Raw genomic sequence first — 18,028 nt, forward strand, 5'->3', positions numbered from 1 at the left:
AATTCTATTATGCTAGCCAAGCCTCTATAGAGAACACATTTGTTCTCAGTTTGAGGGTGGGGGAGACTGTTCCACACCCAGGAAGAAGCTTGAGAGGTGCTGTGGAGGCAAGGGGTCACTGAGAGCATTTTCTTAGCTGAGTGGGTGAGTCAAATAAGGGAGCAGACTGATTGCTTTTAGTGTTATTCTTTATGGGAACAAATTACTCTCTCTTTGAAGTTTATTAATTTATCTTCACTAAATGTAATTCCTAAGTACAGAACAGTCCATGGGCTGTCTGTATGGTATGCACTTTAAGACAGCAGATGGAGCAGAACAGGAACTGGAATTAAACCAGCACTACTTAGGCCCTGCAGGGACCTTACAGAACCATTGGGGCTTAGTTCAGGGCTTCTAGGAATACTGATGGAAAATCTTCCAAATTTATCAAGGAGTGGGGCTAGCAGAGTTCTGACAACTGTAGGCCAGTCTTTGGGGTTCTAAATACGTGCTATTTGCTGCATATGATTCAGAAAGCCTGAAGCTGTAATTGGTCCTCTCCTAAGTTCTGTGAGATGAAAACACTGATTGAACTCTCCATCTTCCCTTCTGCAGGCAGTGAAGTGAGGGAGACAAGATGTATTCCTTCTGAAGGTGTCCACAGAGCTATGAGGTCTGTATATAACCAGCTGACACTCCTTGCTAATGATACTGATAATTACATTGAGAGTTCACTGGGGCTGCTCACTGTTCCAGTGCTCTTTATGCACCATCTATTTAATTTTCATAAACACACGTGACAGATGCTGTAACAGTATCCATATATAGATGAGGAAACTAAAGCAGGGAGAGTTAAAGTAGCCTGCCAAGGTCACGGACAAAAGCGATAAAGCTAGAATTTGTGCTCAGGCCCTCGGGCTGAAGAGTGCATGCTGTGAACAATTCTTCCTGCTTCTTCAGAGTGATGGCAGACTGGGTGGCAACCAGCGCTTGGCTCAGACTAGGTGCCGAATGGACATTTATTGACTGATGACTGGGCTCATGGGGAGCTCTTTTTGATTTGCCAAAAGGTGGGCTAACCATAAAGCAGGTAGTCAGCGCTTATATAGAAGGCTGGCCTTGCACTTTTCCCTCCCTATTTTATCTATTGGAGATAGACACCTCGTGGATCCAGGGAGACGTTCTTAATCGTAGAACCAAAGAGTTCTTTCAGGGTCACCTCACCTGTGACAACCACATTAAAAACTTAGAATCCTCTCCACCTGAAAGTACACGCATCCTTCCCCACTCCCCGCCCTATAATGTCCAGGATGGCTTAAATCACTAGAACCTTCCAGGACTAAATAGTACTTTTTGAGCAGTGAGTTGAAACTTAGAATCTTGATGCCTTTCACTTGCAAGTGAGTCATATGAGTGGTTAATTCATATAAAATCATGTTCACATTTTACTGAGCAAATTGCTTTTGTTCTTCTCCTTGGGATAGGGGGGCAGCTCCATGCCAGCGTCACCATTGGCTGTGGTCACCAGCTGGCTGGGCAGTGTCTGCATTCCAGGCGGGGCTCCAGAAACGCAGTGCTCCGCTGGGGAGCGGGTGTGTGAGTTCTAGGTTTCCGATGTGAACTTCACTGATGACGCCCCTGCTGAAAGACCTCTTTATTATCATGGTAAATACCAGGAGAACAAAGGGACCATTCTCAGAACAGAGGGCTATCTGTTACTGTTAATTGGATGTTTTTGGTTATGGCATTAACTTGGCTAGAGTATTACAGCACATCGTTTTGGGCATGAGGTCATTTAGGGAGCCTCTCTTCATATGGGAACTGCATAGCACAGGCTCACTCACAAGCCTCCTCTATCTGGGTTGTGAACAAGAGCTTCAAACCCGAGCCATCTAGTTGAGAGTTCACAGCTTGGGAGGGGGAGGTAGAGGTGAAGAGTACAGGAAAAATAACTTGAATTTTGATATCTTTTTCATATTTAAGAGTCTCTGGAAAAGGATATAATTTGAATTAACATGAAGATGTTCCATGACATTGTGGAAATATAAACAAGACTCATTACTGGAATCGTGTTTCAGTTCTCAACCGAAGATAAGAAGTATTTGGTACTTTTGGGAAGTGGGTGGCTGCATTGTCTCTGTGAAAATGCACCCCATTCTTGAGCACCATGAGAAGCCACAGCAAGAGTGGAAACAACAGTAGATGGAGAGATGAAGAGCTGGGTTCAGTTTCAGTTCTGCCACTAACAACCTATACGATCTTCAGCAGAGCACTATCTCCCTGAGCCCCAGCCCGAAGGAAAGGGGTGGAGTTGGAAGGTCCTTGTGAGCACTGGAATCTGATAGCTGAACTCTTTGAGATCTGTGTTCCATGTTCCATTAGCAAGGGCGGGGGGGCTTCCAAATGCATCACAGCATCTTGGATACACATAGGGATTGTTCCGCTGAGAAATGAACCCAATGATTAGAATTCATTTTCCAATTTCTCTGAATTTTACATTCAGTATCAAGAGAAGGACATGTGATTTATTTGGGTTTGCCCCTTAGAGTATGATAAATATTCAGATAATCATACTGAGGCCTCTGTGTTTTTCTCCCCTAAATTTTGTCTAATTCTTTCCTTCTTTTAGTTTGATAACAATAATATTACTATTTTCTTTCATGTGGGAAGTCCTGTGAGTCACTTGACTGTAAGATGACCTAACAGAGAGGACCTTGTTTAGCTGAATTATTTATTCATCATTTAAGCCACTTCATTTCCATGATCGTAATTTTCCCAGATATCAGCTTCCCACATCATGGCCTGTAGGCATTCTAAGAAGCCTATAGCTGAAGCATAGAGTAGAACATTTAGAAGAGAATGAAAAAGAGAAAATAAAATAAAAAGACTTTTATTGTATTTATGCTTTCAAAAGACAGCGATATGGGGCATACTGTATTTTCATGCTAATATGTATAGCTCGAAGGGGAAAAACATGAGTGGGTATTAATGATGTTGATGTAAGTTCTGTTATTTGAGTGCCACTTTTGATTTTGGTACTTTAGTTCAAAAGGAAAATTATGATCTTATCACAAAGTTTTACTATATTGGAGAACCATTCATTTGAAAAGCTATATAATGATACATGTTTTTGTTTATTCTCACAACTAGCTAGTGATAATTTTGTGGATCTTTTCTCTTAAGGTTAGGTTTACTTTCACATTCTGGTCTCCTCTAGAGGTCCACTGATGAAGTCTTGAATAGCCTGATGCAAAGGAAGCCATTTTTTGATAGAGATTTTCAGAGCTGTAATCCAGCTGCAGAAATAATAGCACAAATCATCAAAAAATCATTGCACTCTAAAGAAGGTGAAATGTTACAATACAATTTCATTTATTTTCTAATTATTTCTCTTGGTCATTTAGCTTCAAATTAATAAGGTAAACAGCACTCCTTAGGTTTTGGATTGAACAAAAACATCAAACACCAAATGAGAAAAATGCAATTGTAGCTATGAAGTGAAATTATGTTATAAATAATAGAATCAGGGAAGGGTACAGCGTTTGTAAATAGAGAATAACAAAGCCACAGAACTTTTAAAAATATTACTGTTTCTACTTAAATTTAAAGTTCAGTTGATCAACCATATAGCAATTGATTATTGCCATTAAAGCAAATATTTCTTTGTTAAATTCTGGAAACCACCGCAAACTCTTCGGTTAACTCTCCTGTCTTCTCCTTTCCCTTACTTTCATTTTCTTGGATGATGTTTTATAAAATGTGAATATATGACATTTATTCTAAAGGTCTTTGGTAAGAGTTATTTTTTTTAATGGTTTGGGTCAGATAAGCTTAGGTAATGGGAGTTACAGAGGATTAACCAGAATTCTTTCCATCAGTGTGTCTTAGCAACATTAATAAGTTAATGTGCTATGTAATTGTCTAAGAGGGGAGTATGATTTGAATTATTTCCAAAACTTACTTTTTGCAAGCGGGGTATCCTGTGGGACCAGAGTTTCATGAACCACACTTTGTTTCCTATTGATAATATCCACTCGTGGATTTGGCGGTGAGCTCCAACGAGGCAAACCAGTGGATTTTATCAAATAGGAGTTACCTCTGTTTCACTGGCCCTTTTCCTATATGTGTCAGTTGGTGCTCCATCTTCAAGGGAACCCTCTTAATCTGCCAACCAGATTGTATAGCATGAACCCAACGAAGAAGATCTTGCAAACTATCTAGCAATTCTGTATTCATTTTCCCCTCGGTATAGCCTATCCTTAAGCATGAGGGAAATGGACAAAATTTACATAATGGGAGAGGCATAGCAGGGGTGTCCAACATTTCAGCATCTCTGGGCCACACTGGAAGAAGAGTTTTCTTGGGCCACACATTAAATACATTGTGACACATAATCACAAAACAATCTTTTAGTTTTAAGTAAATTTACAATCTTGGGTTGGGCTGCATTCACAGCCATCCTGGGCTGAACGCGGCCCGTGGGCTGCAGGTCGGACACCCCTGGTAGAGAAATCCTTTTTCCTTTCCTCAAATGGTCACTTGTTGAGATCCTGAAATTCTACTTTCAGAGTTTCATTTCTTTAGGTTAAAACAGTGTATCTAGCCTTTGCTAATGTCTCTGGAAATTTTACCATATCATCTGTTTTAATAAATTACTGTGAATTTTGTGTTAGATACTTTTTATTAGTTGGGAGAAAGTGTCTGTATGAGGTGAGAGCAGCTACAGGGCACTGGTTGTCTTGGGAACTGGAGTTGGGCAGGGAGACTTGGGGGTTGTGGGAGGGTGCTGCAGGGACCAGAGCATCTCTACCACCTTTGTTAACTTCCCTGCTTTCCCCCCCACCCCCAGAATCGTTATGAACCAAATGCCTTGTGTACACGCCAAGTTGGATGCTGAACATATTGAATTAGATGGGTAAGTCTTATATCTTTCAATGGCTTATGAAAAAACCTAAAAACTGACCAAGTTCAGATGGACATATCAATAAGTGTTATGTGAAAGGAGGTAAAACAGCAACTCTGTGAATTAATAAATTACAACATCACAACTTATGGTATTAGTAGATTTTTCTTTTCATGTTGCCTGAGTCAGTTACTGCCTTGGGAAAAAATGTAGATTCCTTTCTCATTTGAAAACAATACTTTTAGAAGAATCACCTTCTATGCATTGAAAGAAAAAGAATCCTGGGTAATATTAGCTATGGAGACTATGCAAAGAAAGGGTGTGATTTAATGGAAGATACAGAGTTGACATTGGAAAATAAGAATAAGGGTTTGCTGTTAAGGTTCTTGTTAAGACTGAAAAAGAAGAAGAAATGTGCAAATCTCGACTTACCGTTGGTTTTCTGTATTATTTTCTGCACAGAAATAGAAAGTCTTGAACTCTTCAGATGGAGGTTTGAGTTCAATGACTGATTGCTTGAAGCTAAGGGTCTGCTCGTTCACCTTATACCCTTGCAGATATAGGCCACCTATAGAAGGTGAAAGAAAAAAAAATGAGAATAGGGAAAGAGTTAAGATGGAAAAAGGGAGTCTGAAAAGGCATAAAAAATTTGCATCTGAAGGAAACTCTAGTCAGCTGTCCCATTTTATGAATGAAGGAGCTGAGACTCCAAAAGTATATGGAATTTAAAGACATCCATTAATGATTAATGGCAAGACTAGTAATAAAGTTTGGGTTCCCTGGTTTTCATTTTTGTAATCTTCTTACTATATATTTAGTATTGAGCTTTGGTTTACTGTGGTCCTAAGTGAACTCCTGTACCTGGGGGACACATTTTGAAATAAATATTTTGGCATCAAAGACTGACACCTGCAATATTACATTAGAGGAAAATTTAAAAATATTGGCTAGGTAGAGCCATTGAGGCATCCTTTCTGAAGAATAATGAAGAATGCCAGCAGTTTCTACAACCAACATAGATTCTCACCTTCTTTGTGCATATTTAATGCAAAGCATAGTTAAAATATGAATCCACAGGGCAATGTGAGGGAGGCAACTTGAATTAAAATGAGAGTAAATGACTGGTTTTAAAAGATAATTTCCTCCCCACAGTCCTTTTAATCTATGTTAGTGGTTATATATTGCTTGGCCTGAATTTTCTTTCCAGTATTTGGGGGTTTGGGAGAGGATATCAGTCTAGGAGAAGGTGGGTGTGTGTGTCCTCATGGGGTTTTGAAACTCTGAGGTGACCTGAATTCCATGCGGAGACTTCAGGAAACATCAGTAGCAACATTGCTGAGATGTTTAAACCTCTTTTGTTCTTGCTGATTCTTGTTCTCATGGCCCGCCTTCCTGTAGGAGCCACTTTAATGCACTGTACTAACAAAAATAAGAAAATATGACTTGGATTTTTGCTTCTCTACACAATAACAATTTCACACCCATGTGTTAGTAAGGAACTCTCAACAGAATATTTGGTCCATTTGAATACAGCTGACTTTGGTTAACCTGGTACCAATGTACACTGTCAGAAAGTCATATGTTTTTCTTTTTAAGCAGAATGAGTGGCTTTTGGATTTTAAAAATCGGGGGGAAAGTTGTCTATTTCATAAGGGTATTTAGATGTAATATTAATTTTTAAATAAATTTGTATTAAAAAGAGTCAATTTTGGAATAACTAGGAAAGTGTTCATTTTGGAAATGGGCTGAAATTTTCCTTAAGTAGGTCCCAGTAAAATGGTTTTTACTAAAATCCGAGTGACCTTTTTCTTTGTGCTATATGTATTGACTTTAGTGAGATAAAATTTGTATATCATAAAACCACCCACTCAAAGTGTATAATCAATGATATTTAACGTATTTATGGAGTTGTATAACCATCATTGTGGTCTAATTTTATGACATTTTCATACCCTCGAAGAGAAGCTCCATACCCATTAGTAATCACGCCCCATCTGCTGCCTTACCCTAACACTAGGCAATCCAAACCTACTCTCTGTCTTTATATATTTGCTTTTCCTGGAACATTTAGTATGAATGGAATTTTACAACATGTGGTCTTTTGTGACCAGTTCCTTTCACTTAGCATGTTGTTTTCAAGGTTCATCCATGTTGTATTATGTGTCAGTACTTCATTCCTTTTTATTGTTGAATGATATTCCGTGTATGGATATATTGTACCAGGTTTTATTTATTTATAGTTTCTTCTTTTTTATTTATTTTTTAAAATATATACTTTATTATATTTTTTCCATTATCATTTACTCCCCTTATACCTCCCTCCTCCCAGCAATCACCCCACTATTGTCCATGTCCATGAGTCTTTTTTCCTTTTTGCTCAGTCCCTCCATCCCCTAACCACCCCCACTAACTGTCATTTGTTCTCCATCTATAAATCTGTCTCTGTTTCGCTTGTTAGTTCAGTTTGCTCATTAGATTCCATGTACCATGTTTTATTTATCCATATGTTAGTTGGTGGGCAATTGGGTTTTCTTTAATTTTTCTGTTATGAATAATGTTGTTATAAATATTCATGTATAACTTTTTGCATAGGTATATGTTTAGGGAGTATATACTAGTAGTGGAATAAGCAACGTGCTAGATGTTTCAGGACTGTATGGTTCCTAAAGACATATCAGAGGGTTATTTTGCTGTCTTAATTTTCTGCTCCAAACTATAGGGCATGGCATTTATATGTTGCGGCACTGGTTTCTGACATCTTCCTGCTTGTGAGATTTCCTTTTCTCATTTCTCTGAGCAGTTATGAATACCCTCCCCTATCCCTACCCTTTCTGAGAAAGGATAAAAGGTATTGTCCAAAATGTGTCTGCTACAAACAAGAAGGTTATCTGACCCCTTTTCTAACCAGCAATAGTGTAGAAATGATTGGCACTAAAGACATCCAATTATAACCCAATTACCTCATTGGAGGTGACCTCATTGGACAGTTCTCCATCTGTTACTAGGTAGCAGCAGTAGACAGCAAGCTGGCACAGTTTTGGACAGAGATTTCTCACAAGAACTGTACAAGCATTGTGTGTTCCGTTTGTTGCAATAAGGTAAAATATCTCTCTCTCTTTGAGACATGCTCACAGACCTTGATGTGATTTATTCAAGAACCATAGTTAACAGTGACTTCCAGTTTTTGTTGGAGAGATTAAAGGGGAAAAACTCCAGTGTATGGTGAATGACAAGGGGCTTCAGGCCTGTGAAAAGGCACTTGACTAACGGGCTTCTGGAATACTCACACAGCACCTCTTCAGTATGAGCAGGCACAGGCAAGCCAGTAATGCATATTGCTAAAGCACCAGCCCTTTCCTGGATCGTAAGGAGAGGCTTCAGGGAACTGTCTGGGGCTCTTTCTCTAATTCCCACGATGCACATTAGAGGCATATTTATCTAGCTGAAAGTAAAATGTGGGATTGGCATCTACTGTGGTTTTTACAGGAAATCAGTGCTGCGTCGCTTCTCATATCTTGCTCTTTCCCCTCCTTTCACTGTTATTTTTTCTTGTCTTCTCTTTGTCATCCTCACTATTGTCTCAGAATTTCAGAGAATGATTACAAGAAATGTCATATCCCAAATTCTGTAGGTACCTCCAGAAATGAGAAATATCAAATTAGGTCTCCTAGATCTCTCATAAAGAACATACATCAATGGAATAAAATAAATAAGAAAATAAAATAAATAAAATTAAATAGCAAAGCAACGGAGATGCTATGAGCCAGTGGGCCATATCTCTCTGAAGTGCCATAGAAGCTTGGATCTTAATAACAAAGCAACTAATATGGCAGGTGTATTATAAAGATAACTGAGAGGAAAGAGCCTTTGCTAAGTACTTTAAGATCCTGAACAGAAAACTGACTATTTGAACAAATGTATATTCATAGCCAGTGTTTTTGTATATTAGTATTTTTCCATCTGTTTTGCCTGCCAGAAATACAGACCTCTACATTTTTGTTCATTTAGACTGAAGTTTTGTGAAACATCGTGAGGTATCATAATATTTTCTATCCAATTAAATTCTGTTCTGTCTTATTTTTAAATACTGATCACAACCTACTACATTGGTTGCATGACTCAGTAATAGGGTCAAAACCTGCAATTTGGTATAAATGGTACTCAAGGCCTTTTTCAAGGCTATGACCTTTATAGGGCTGGAGTACAAGGAACCAGACTAGAGTGGGATGTGCGAGAGCCAAGTGGGACTTGGACAGTACAAGCAAGGAGGAATTTTAGGTTAGACCAGCACAAAGATCACTCACATGGCATCGCCTAGAGGAACTGAAAATGAGTATTAAGACTCTGTGTAATCTTTATGAAATTAATAATGATTCATATTCCATGCATGTAATATGATTAAGTTAAATTGAATATTTTATTTCCTGTAGTGTTTGCAGCACATCATGGGTTTAGCTATTTTCAAAAAATTTCTCTGTTGTCCTCACAACCCCTGTGGTTCTTGTGATAAATAATTGGGCGGGGTGGACCCTGGCTATTGCCATCAGCGTGCTGAGGTCCAGAGCGCAGAGACGAGACACGCAGCATTATTGAGTGGGTGCCCCTCTAAGAGGACTAATTTCTATCAGGGAGTGCTACACATGCATCGTGGCTGAGAATTTGGGCACAGGTGTCAGAGAGCGTTTGTAACTAAACCACTGGGTTTAGTTAACTTCTCTAAGCTCTAGTTTCCCACTTACCATGGTTCAAAAACAGTGGATTTTTGCAAATATTAGTTTTAGATAATGAATGTAAGTGCTTATTAAAGCACATGGACACATAGGAAGCCTTCAATAATGCATGCTAACTTTCCGACTCTAATATCGCTGAGCAGTGTGATCCAGTCCTCTGAAAAAAATGTGGCTAACCAGCGATTCTTGGTGGACAGTGGTGATGGGGCCATATTCGTTTTGGGAATTTATCACAGGAGATGTGGATGGATATGCATCGATCCTATCTTGGGTTTCATCGTGCCAGATCATTGGCTGTGAGCATCGGGTCATGACTGAAGTGAAAATGGACAAGAAGGTTGATTAGGACTCTTAGAAAAAGGATGTAACCCTCAATTTAAAGTTAAAATCTAGGGAAGGTAAAAGACTTCAGGAGAGTCTCTGCACAGACCCCTTAATGCTGAAGAAGCCTCAGCCACTGATTAGCACTGGGAGAGTCCTGTGAGGGCCCAGCAGCGGCTGTGGGTGGGAGTGGGGAGGGTGCTGCAGTGAGGTGCGCTTTCTGAAACTAGGTGCGTGCTCAGGCAAGTGGTAGTTTTTACTCAAGGAAGAGCAGAGTCATGTAAAACTAAAAATCACAGGCCTCTATTTTAGAACATGGCCCATGTATACAATTTCTGTTGGAATTTCAGTAAGGAAAATGTTCTTTTAATCCATTTTTGAGAAAACATGGGCTAGAAATTGAGAGCCTGTGGAGATAGGAATATTTGATACTGAAGCTGGGAAAGAATGAGTGGCTTTGGATTAAATATTTTTTAACCATAAAATAATACATTTTCAAGAAAGGATTTAAAAATAGATAACGCATGATTGCTGGAAAGGGTGTGATATGGCAGAAAGGCCAGGCATCTACCTGGTGGCCTGAGTTTTGGTTTTTGCCTTTGAATTGGCTGTTCTGTTTTCCAATCTTTCTTCACTATTCATGCGGGAATGGCAAACTACTCACACTTCATGGGAATAATGGCCAATGTCAGTAATGTGCTGTTCATTCATTCATTCATTCATTCAACATACATTATATTTCTGAGTGTATAATCCCTTAGAAGGAATAGGTTTGCTAAACAGACATGAAAATACAAAGTAGAGTGTGATGAGTGCCGTAAGATAGGCAAGTATGCAAATTCAGAAAAGGGAGGTTGTTGTTTACGTAGGACCGTCTGGGATTGCTTTAGAGCAGAAACGGCAAGCATTTGAACAAGCATTTGAAGGACAGGTAGAATCTGGACAACTTGTGTTGGGGAATCCGTAGGTGCAGAACATTTCAGGGGAAGGAACTAGCACAAGCAAAGAGATGAGGTCAGAAGAATGTTTAAGGGGGGTGTGCTAAGGAAATAGAATGTGACTGTGTTTGGGTAGAGTACAGGGTTCTTTAACACAAGGAGTAGAAGAGCAACCCAGAAACAAGGGTTTCAGAACAAAGTGTAAGGCCCTAGAGTGCTGCTCTACAGGCACCAAAAAGACCATCAAAGTTTCAGGAAAGATGTGTGAAATAATAAGATCTGAATATAAACAAACCTTCCAATTTTTTTCTACTTGTCTATTTTTTCTTTTTGTTGGTATAATTTTAGCTACCTGGGTTTACATTCTTTCACTATTTACTAGTCAGAGAAACATGGGCAAATGATTTAACCTTGCTAAACATCAGTTTCCAAATGTGTAATTGGCATAATCATGTATTTTATAGAATTGTAGTAGTAATTAAATGAAATGGTAACTAAAAACACAACAGAGTGGCGAGTACAAAAAGCTGATCTCACTGGATGATAATACTGTTTTTGCTGATACTATTTTTAGGCTATTTATTAGTAGCTGTTTCCCAGCTCTCCAACTAGGACTCTTTCTAAGTAGGGCCTCCTCCCACCTTCAGGTTAAGGGAAGCCATCTAGAGGCTGCCATATCTATTTTAAACTTTTGGAATCAGTAGCTGTCTCTGGCCCCAGGGTTTTGGCAGCACTTTGTTAATATTTCATTTTGGAGTAACCTGAGCATTCAACCCTAAACACTTCTTCTCTAGCTATGGCAACAGTCTCTTGAAAGTGAGCTTCACTGATTTGGTAATTAAAAGGGTTCAAACTTCTGTAATGATGCTTCATAAGAGAAGTCCTAGGTAATGACCACTGTGGGGGTTTGGGTTGTTTACTTCATTCTCATGCTGGTAAGTGTATATAGCTGTGGATTTAGAGTTCTGTTCAATAGGAACAGCCTGTCCTGTAAGTGCTTAGAAATGCCGTCTATCTTGTAATAGTTGAATCGTATTCTGGGCCACGCTTTAACACTCTTACAGTGGAAGGGTGACTAAGTAGAAGAGAATCATTGTATTGTTCCTCCTGAGTGGTGAGAAATGGACCGTGCTTGCTTTGTACCTCCTTTGGACCCTTCCAGGAAGGTCAGAAATTGTCACAAGATACCCATTTCCCATTTGGCATGTCTGTCTAGCGTAATTAAACCCAAGCATTAATGCTAAAAGAAAGAAATTAAATGACTGAGATTACAGAATGTTGAACACTGCTAATTATTTAAAGGTAATTCATTTGGGAAAATGTCTAGCCGCAAATAAAACACCAATAATCTCTTTTGTCAAAAACTACAAGAAGGCTAAATAATCTTTCTTGTAGAAATTAGGCAAAATTATTTCATTATTAAATTATATAGTTTATATTCTCATTTTGTATATGTAGTTTTCAGCACATACGAATTAATAAATATAACAAATATATATATTACATATACAATGTAGAGAGAACTTTTTATGTAGAGCACTTCAGGTGTAGAACTTGTCACTCTATTGGCAATTATATAATTTCACCTTATCAACGGTCCTGTGAAATAGCAGTTTCCGTTTTATTAATGAGGAAAGCAGGCTTTCCAAAGTTAAGGAAATTGCCCAGGGGAAAATTGACAGTTAATGTTCTTTTTGTCCCTCACTTATGTAAGATTAGGGATACTGTGAGAAAAGGGTGGAGTCACTACACAAGAAGACCATTGGCATTGACTCTGCATGGCCCTGTGACCGAAAGAGTGAAGGTGTTTGTTTTTCTCTTTTCCAGGCAGTAGAAGCATGGAGTTAAGGGTACTAGCTCTGAAGTTTGTTGGGCTGTGGTCGGAGCTCAGCTTCATTGTTTACTACATGTAATCTTGTCAAGCTATGTAGGCTTTCCAGGAAGTTTTCTTATCTCTAAAATGGAAACTATAATAGTACCTCTTCTTTGGAGGATAAATGAGCAAATTTAGGGGAATTACATAGCACAAGACTCGGTAACGTCTCCATAAAGCTAAGAGGTCATTACTATTATTATTGTAGTTACTGTTGTTCCATGTGAGAGTTGAGACCATACCTGAGGCCTGAGTGGAGCGAATGCTAGCATAGAAGTACAAGCAGCCATCCTTCAGAATGCAATAGTGCTGGACCCACGTGTCTGTGCTTCTGTCCAGTTGGTGCAGAAGGCCCAGGCACTCTGGGCTCTTGATAGCCAGGGGAGGGAGGCTACTGTTGTGCAGAGTAACGTCTTCCCAGACATGGTTCTGTAGGTGTAGCACAAAGGGATCGTCTGAATGATCATCCTGCACCAGCCTGTGGTCATAGATTCCCCAAGCCCGCGACATCAGTGCCTGGGCTGTTTGATACTATTGCTAAGACAATCTGAATGCTTGATCAACTATCCAGAAAACCTGAAGTTACCCATTGGCCATAGAGAATTCTCCCCTTTCATTTCCATAGACAACTCTTCTCTTTGGCTTCTGTTCTATTGTGAGGAAATCTAAAGAACATCAGTGGTACATAGAAAGGAAATGGAGATGACACCTCAGCAAAGACTATGTTGAATGGTGCTGTCTGTAAGGCTTGGTCCTGATTTGCTATTTCACTCAATATTTGAGATTGTCCTCCCAGCCCTGTTCCTGGTGGGTCCACTGTGACCCCAGATTCATGCTTTATTTTATCTAGAACTCCCATTTGTGCAATGGGACAAGTTAAATGCCCCATATCGGCCTTAGGCACTCATGGTCAGTGCTGTGGAAGGCCCATGATAAATCAAGATCTTCCACCCTGGAGGGTAGATAGCCCTCAGTCCACAGACCTGAGAGGCAGGTTCTTCCTGGGAATTTGACCTGAGGCATAAGGACACAGTGCTTCATCTCTTTATCATAATGCCCTGCTGGGCATCCGGCCAGTATCTCTTCTTTGTTTGGTTTCATTTTTGCTCTTTAGTTCTAACAAGGCAGTGCAAAAGATTTCAGACTGTAGAGCTGGCTTTATTCGTTGCTGTGAAGTGGGAGCCTGCTGGGAGTTTGGTTGTTCCTTTTACACTCTGCTGCAGACACTGAGCGCATTAGCAGAATAGATAGATCCCTCTTAAAAATCTCGAGGCTCATTAGGATGACTTATTGAAGAGATGGATGAGTGTAATGAGTGTTGTGTTCCAGGTAAAATGAAACACAAGTCCTGCTGTCTGTCATATGATAATGCCAGTGATTGTTCCGAAAGGACAGCTACAGGGCATGGGGCAGTACATTCAAGCTCAAATGATACAAATTTTCTGAAATAGACATGAGCCAAAATATATACAGAAGATCATTGATAGTAAATGCCTTTTGCTTGTATGCCATCTTTGTGAGGACATGAACATATTTAAGGGAAGTCTATCACCCATTGGCCATAGAGATCATATATGTAGTATACATAGTTGGGTAGTAAAGCACCCCCACTCACACACACACACAGGTCATACATAGCATTAGCTCAGAAAGGAATATCAAAGGCCTTAGGGACTAAAGCGATGACTCGCCTGTTAATGTTATGAAGTTATCTATCAGTTTATAGGTCAAATCTATGTTAAAAATTATATTGCTCCAAGGCTACGAATCGTGAACTGGCAAGAACAGTGGAAGGAAGGTGGCCTAATATGTCTTCAGAACAAAGATATGAACATAAAATCCTGAATTTCTGAATGGAAGATACTCATTTTCTAGTAAGTTGCATGGCCCACAGCACTATCCCAAGCACCCCTGACATCCTGTACTCAGGGAATGGAGAGGAAACCGCAGCAGTGCCCCAGCCTCACAGGGAGCCACGGGGCTGCTCTGTGTGAAACAGAGCTTCCACGCCAGTTTGTGACTCCCCACCGAGCTCACTGAGAGAAATGTCATACAAACCCCTGGAAAGAAGAACAGCAGGAATGCAAGTTCCCTCAGAGTATCTGAGAAGGAAACCCTGTTGACTTAAAATCCTCGATTCCAGTTGTCAGAGCAGATCAAAGATGTCCCCAGGTGGCCTGCAAGGCATCTAACTCTATCCTTTGCCCCTCTGAGGAGAAAACCTGAGTGAAGATAGAGATAAATATCAAGAACACTTACCTGGCGGACATGATGGGCCGCTTTGTTCATTGCCTCAAGCCACCTGAAAGACAGTAAAATGAGAGGCATTCCCCTTGGGGGGCCTGATAAGCGCCATCTGGAGGGGTGGCTCTTCTCCCTGAAACCCATCATTCACACAGAACGGTCCTGAGGCTCAGATATATTTCACAGTTCATGGTTGAAGGGCAACACATTCTAACAAAATTGCTGTTACTAGGTGGCAAAATCCAACTCCCATCAGGCATATTTAAAATAAATTATCCTTATTCTTTATTATGGTTTAATTAGTGCCTAAGAGAAAACTCATTCATTTTTTAAAAAATCTTACCAAAGTATGTGAATTCATTAACACCAGCAGGACTCACAACAACTAGTGTATGAACTGTAAGGCGCTGGCTGTTAAAATATGGAAAACCTGGAAAATAGCCACTGCCAAGAGTTTGTTGGACATAATGATCACCGTTAGGGCACCATTACTGCCTCTACTTGAGAAGTGAGCTTTCTTGGTCCTTTTTCCCCAGCCATGCAGCAGCCTGTCCACCCCACCCCATCTTGCCAATTAAAAAAAATTTTTGTTTAAACCCCGTAACTTCCAATCAAACCATACTGCTTACTCTTCTTTCCAAAGTTTGGTTTATTCGCTCTGCCCTTCTCTGTTCCTTGTCTTTGGACGTATGCTTGTCTGACCCCATGCCACAGCCTTCCTTCATGAACCCCTCCCTCATCCCCACACCCGCAGGCCTTCTCTCCCTCCCCCCCTTCCATGCCACCTTTGCCTGCTCCTATAACGCATCTCAATTTCTATTTTGAATTAAAAATATGGGAGTAAGTGCCCTATTCTGAAGGCTTAATCATACTCATAGTCCTAGGGACTGTAAAGCAATAATCTTAAACATATTAACTTCTATCCAATGAATACGGGGTGGGGCAAAAGTAGGTTTACAGTTGTACATGGAAGTTTATTCTTATATTATTATTTGTTAAATGTTGTATTATTTTCCTTATGAACAACCGTGAACCTACTTTTGCCCCACCCCACATTTTGTCCATGACTTGAAATACAGTCAAGTCACTGTCATCATATTTCCCTATTTGTCCTTTAAAGCAACATGTATTTGACACACAGTGTCCTACATATAGGGACAGTGTATTGTTTGCCTCAGATGTTGCAGACCGAGGGCATTCTTTAAAACTGGAGCTGAGGCCAAATTCTCTTAAGGAGATTTCCATTAACATGGACACTGTTGGCCATTTCCTGTTTGTCGCTGTCTTCCTCACCCCACCCCTCACCTTAAATTTGCAGTATTTCCACCACAGTGCTCAGCTGACTCCCTGGATTGACCACTGATCTCCCTTCCCTCAGGATGATACACGAAATAATGATCACAGTGGCTTAATGCTTCGAGTTGGTAGGCCGCCCTCTTAGAGCGCCTGCGCACGCCTGCCCCTCCCGCCACCAGAATGCACGCTCACAAAATGCCAGCTGGATCATCCCCCCAAAGCTGCATTGTTATTATTCGTTTTGCTTAGTGTACTGAAGTGTGTTAAATCGTGACCTTACCATGTCACTTTTATGCCTTGGACTGTCCATTCGATTAGCTTAAATAGATAAATTCAGTAATTTGGAGGGAAGCTAGATATGAACTGTGGCATTATTGAGGTTTTTAAAGAAAACGTAGGGATTCAAAGTAAATAAGTTAAGAGAAGATGCCTCTGTTTTTGGAAATCCTGTTAGAAAAACCTGGAGGAATAATGAAGAACCAGGCTTGTACTTGAGAAACAGATAGTTTCTTGACTCCTGCTATGAATGTGCTGTCCAATCCCAATGATCTATAAGACTGCTATTAAAGAAGCCTCCTCCCCGCCATCCCCACCAAAGTGAAAATGGTAAGATAAAAGATTAATGAATTACCTTTTCATTTCTTGGTTTGAGGTTGCACAGAGGCAAAAAGTCCTATTTCCAGACTGAGGCACACAGCTGAACACAAATGGTTTGCCCAAACTGCTCTCAGTGTCAACCTCTGCACCTGCCAATGGTATTGCCTCTAGGGGTGGGCATCTGCCTTCGTCCTGGAATGGAATTGGTAGGGAAGAGGTTCAGTGTGGGCACTGCAGCTGAGCAGATAAGGGAGAAAACGAGAAAGGAACGGACTAAAGTTATTTTTTTGAGATGATTGTTTGATCTGAAATAAAAATAAAACTACAATGAATTTCTGTAGATTATGTTTTCCATGATATAGTCCACAAAACTCTAAGTTTCTAGCTATGATATTTTCCCACATTCCTTTCGAATGGCCTCTACTAGTATGCATTGTATTTATGCCAACTTACGACAGTACCATTAATTTTTAATGCCTATTTTTCCTCTCAGAAAAAAGAACATCAAAAGAATAGATATTATAAAACACAGTAGTGACATGAGAGCTCCCATTAGTGTCTAATTAACAGGACTTTCATGCTCACTGTGTGTCAGCGCTGCTCCTAAATACTTTACACACTTTAATTGGTTCATCTTCACTAATGCTCCTGAGGTAGTTACTTTTACCATCTCTATTTTGTAGATGAGGAAACCGCAGCAGAGAGTAAAAACACTTTCTAAAAAATGACAGTAGTTTAAAATACCATAATATGTATACAAGACTCAATCATTTTACAGATATTTTGTTATTTTTATTTATTTTACAGTTATATCTTAAAACTCCCTATCCATTATTCATGTCTTTTCTAAAAACAGCTATATTGAGGTATAATTTACATACATAAAGTCACTTGTGTACATGTATGATTCAGTGATTTTTAATACATGGAGATTCAAGAAACCATTGCCACAGCGTAGTTTGAGAGCTTTTCCATCGACGTCTAAATTTTCTTTGAGCCAGTGCACATCAGTTGCTACACTCGCCCCTCCAATCGCGGCAATCCCGGACCTGCCCCTTCCGGACATTTCCTGTACGTGGAATCATGTACTATGTGATCTTTTGTGACTGGCTCCTTTCACTTAGTGTAGTTTTTTTTTAAATTTGAA

The 18,028-nt window shown here is 39.8% G+C and overlaps 1 protein-coding gene across 1 annotated transcript in view; it reads right to left on the reverse strand.

Moving 5' to 3' along the window:
• Positions 1–3,062: 3,062 nt before the first annotated feature.
• LOC123480049 (uncharacterized) overlaps positions 3,063–18,028 on the reverse strand; it is a 107,196-nt gene continuing 92,230 nt past the window's right edge. The window contains exons 10-14 of the mRNA XM_053911251.1: positions 16,916–17,073; positions 15,004–15,046; positions 12,987–13,173; positions 5,315–5,450; positions 3,063–3,275 (exon numbers count right to left, since the gene is read on the reverse strand). Coding sequence (XP_053767226.1) covers positions 3,176–3,275; positions 5,315–5,450; positions 12,987–13,173; positions 15,004–15,046; positions 16,916–17,073 — 624 coding nt within the window. The 3' untranslated portion in view covers positions 3,063–3,175. The remainder of the gene's footprint in view (positions 3,276–5,314; positions 5,451–12,986; positions 13,174–15,003; positions 15,047–16,915; positions 17,074–18,028) is intronic.

Source organism: Desmodus rotundus, chromosome 1 (assembly GCF_022682495.2).
Source record: "Desmodus rotundus isolate HL8 chromosome 1, HLdesRot8A.1, whole genome shotgun sequence".
Taxonomy (NCBI): domain Eukaryota; kingdom Metazoa; phylum Chordata; class Mammalia; order Chiroptera; family Phyllostomidae; genus Desmodus; species Desmodus rotundus.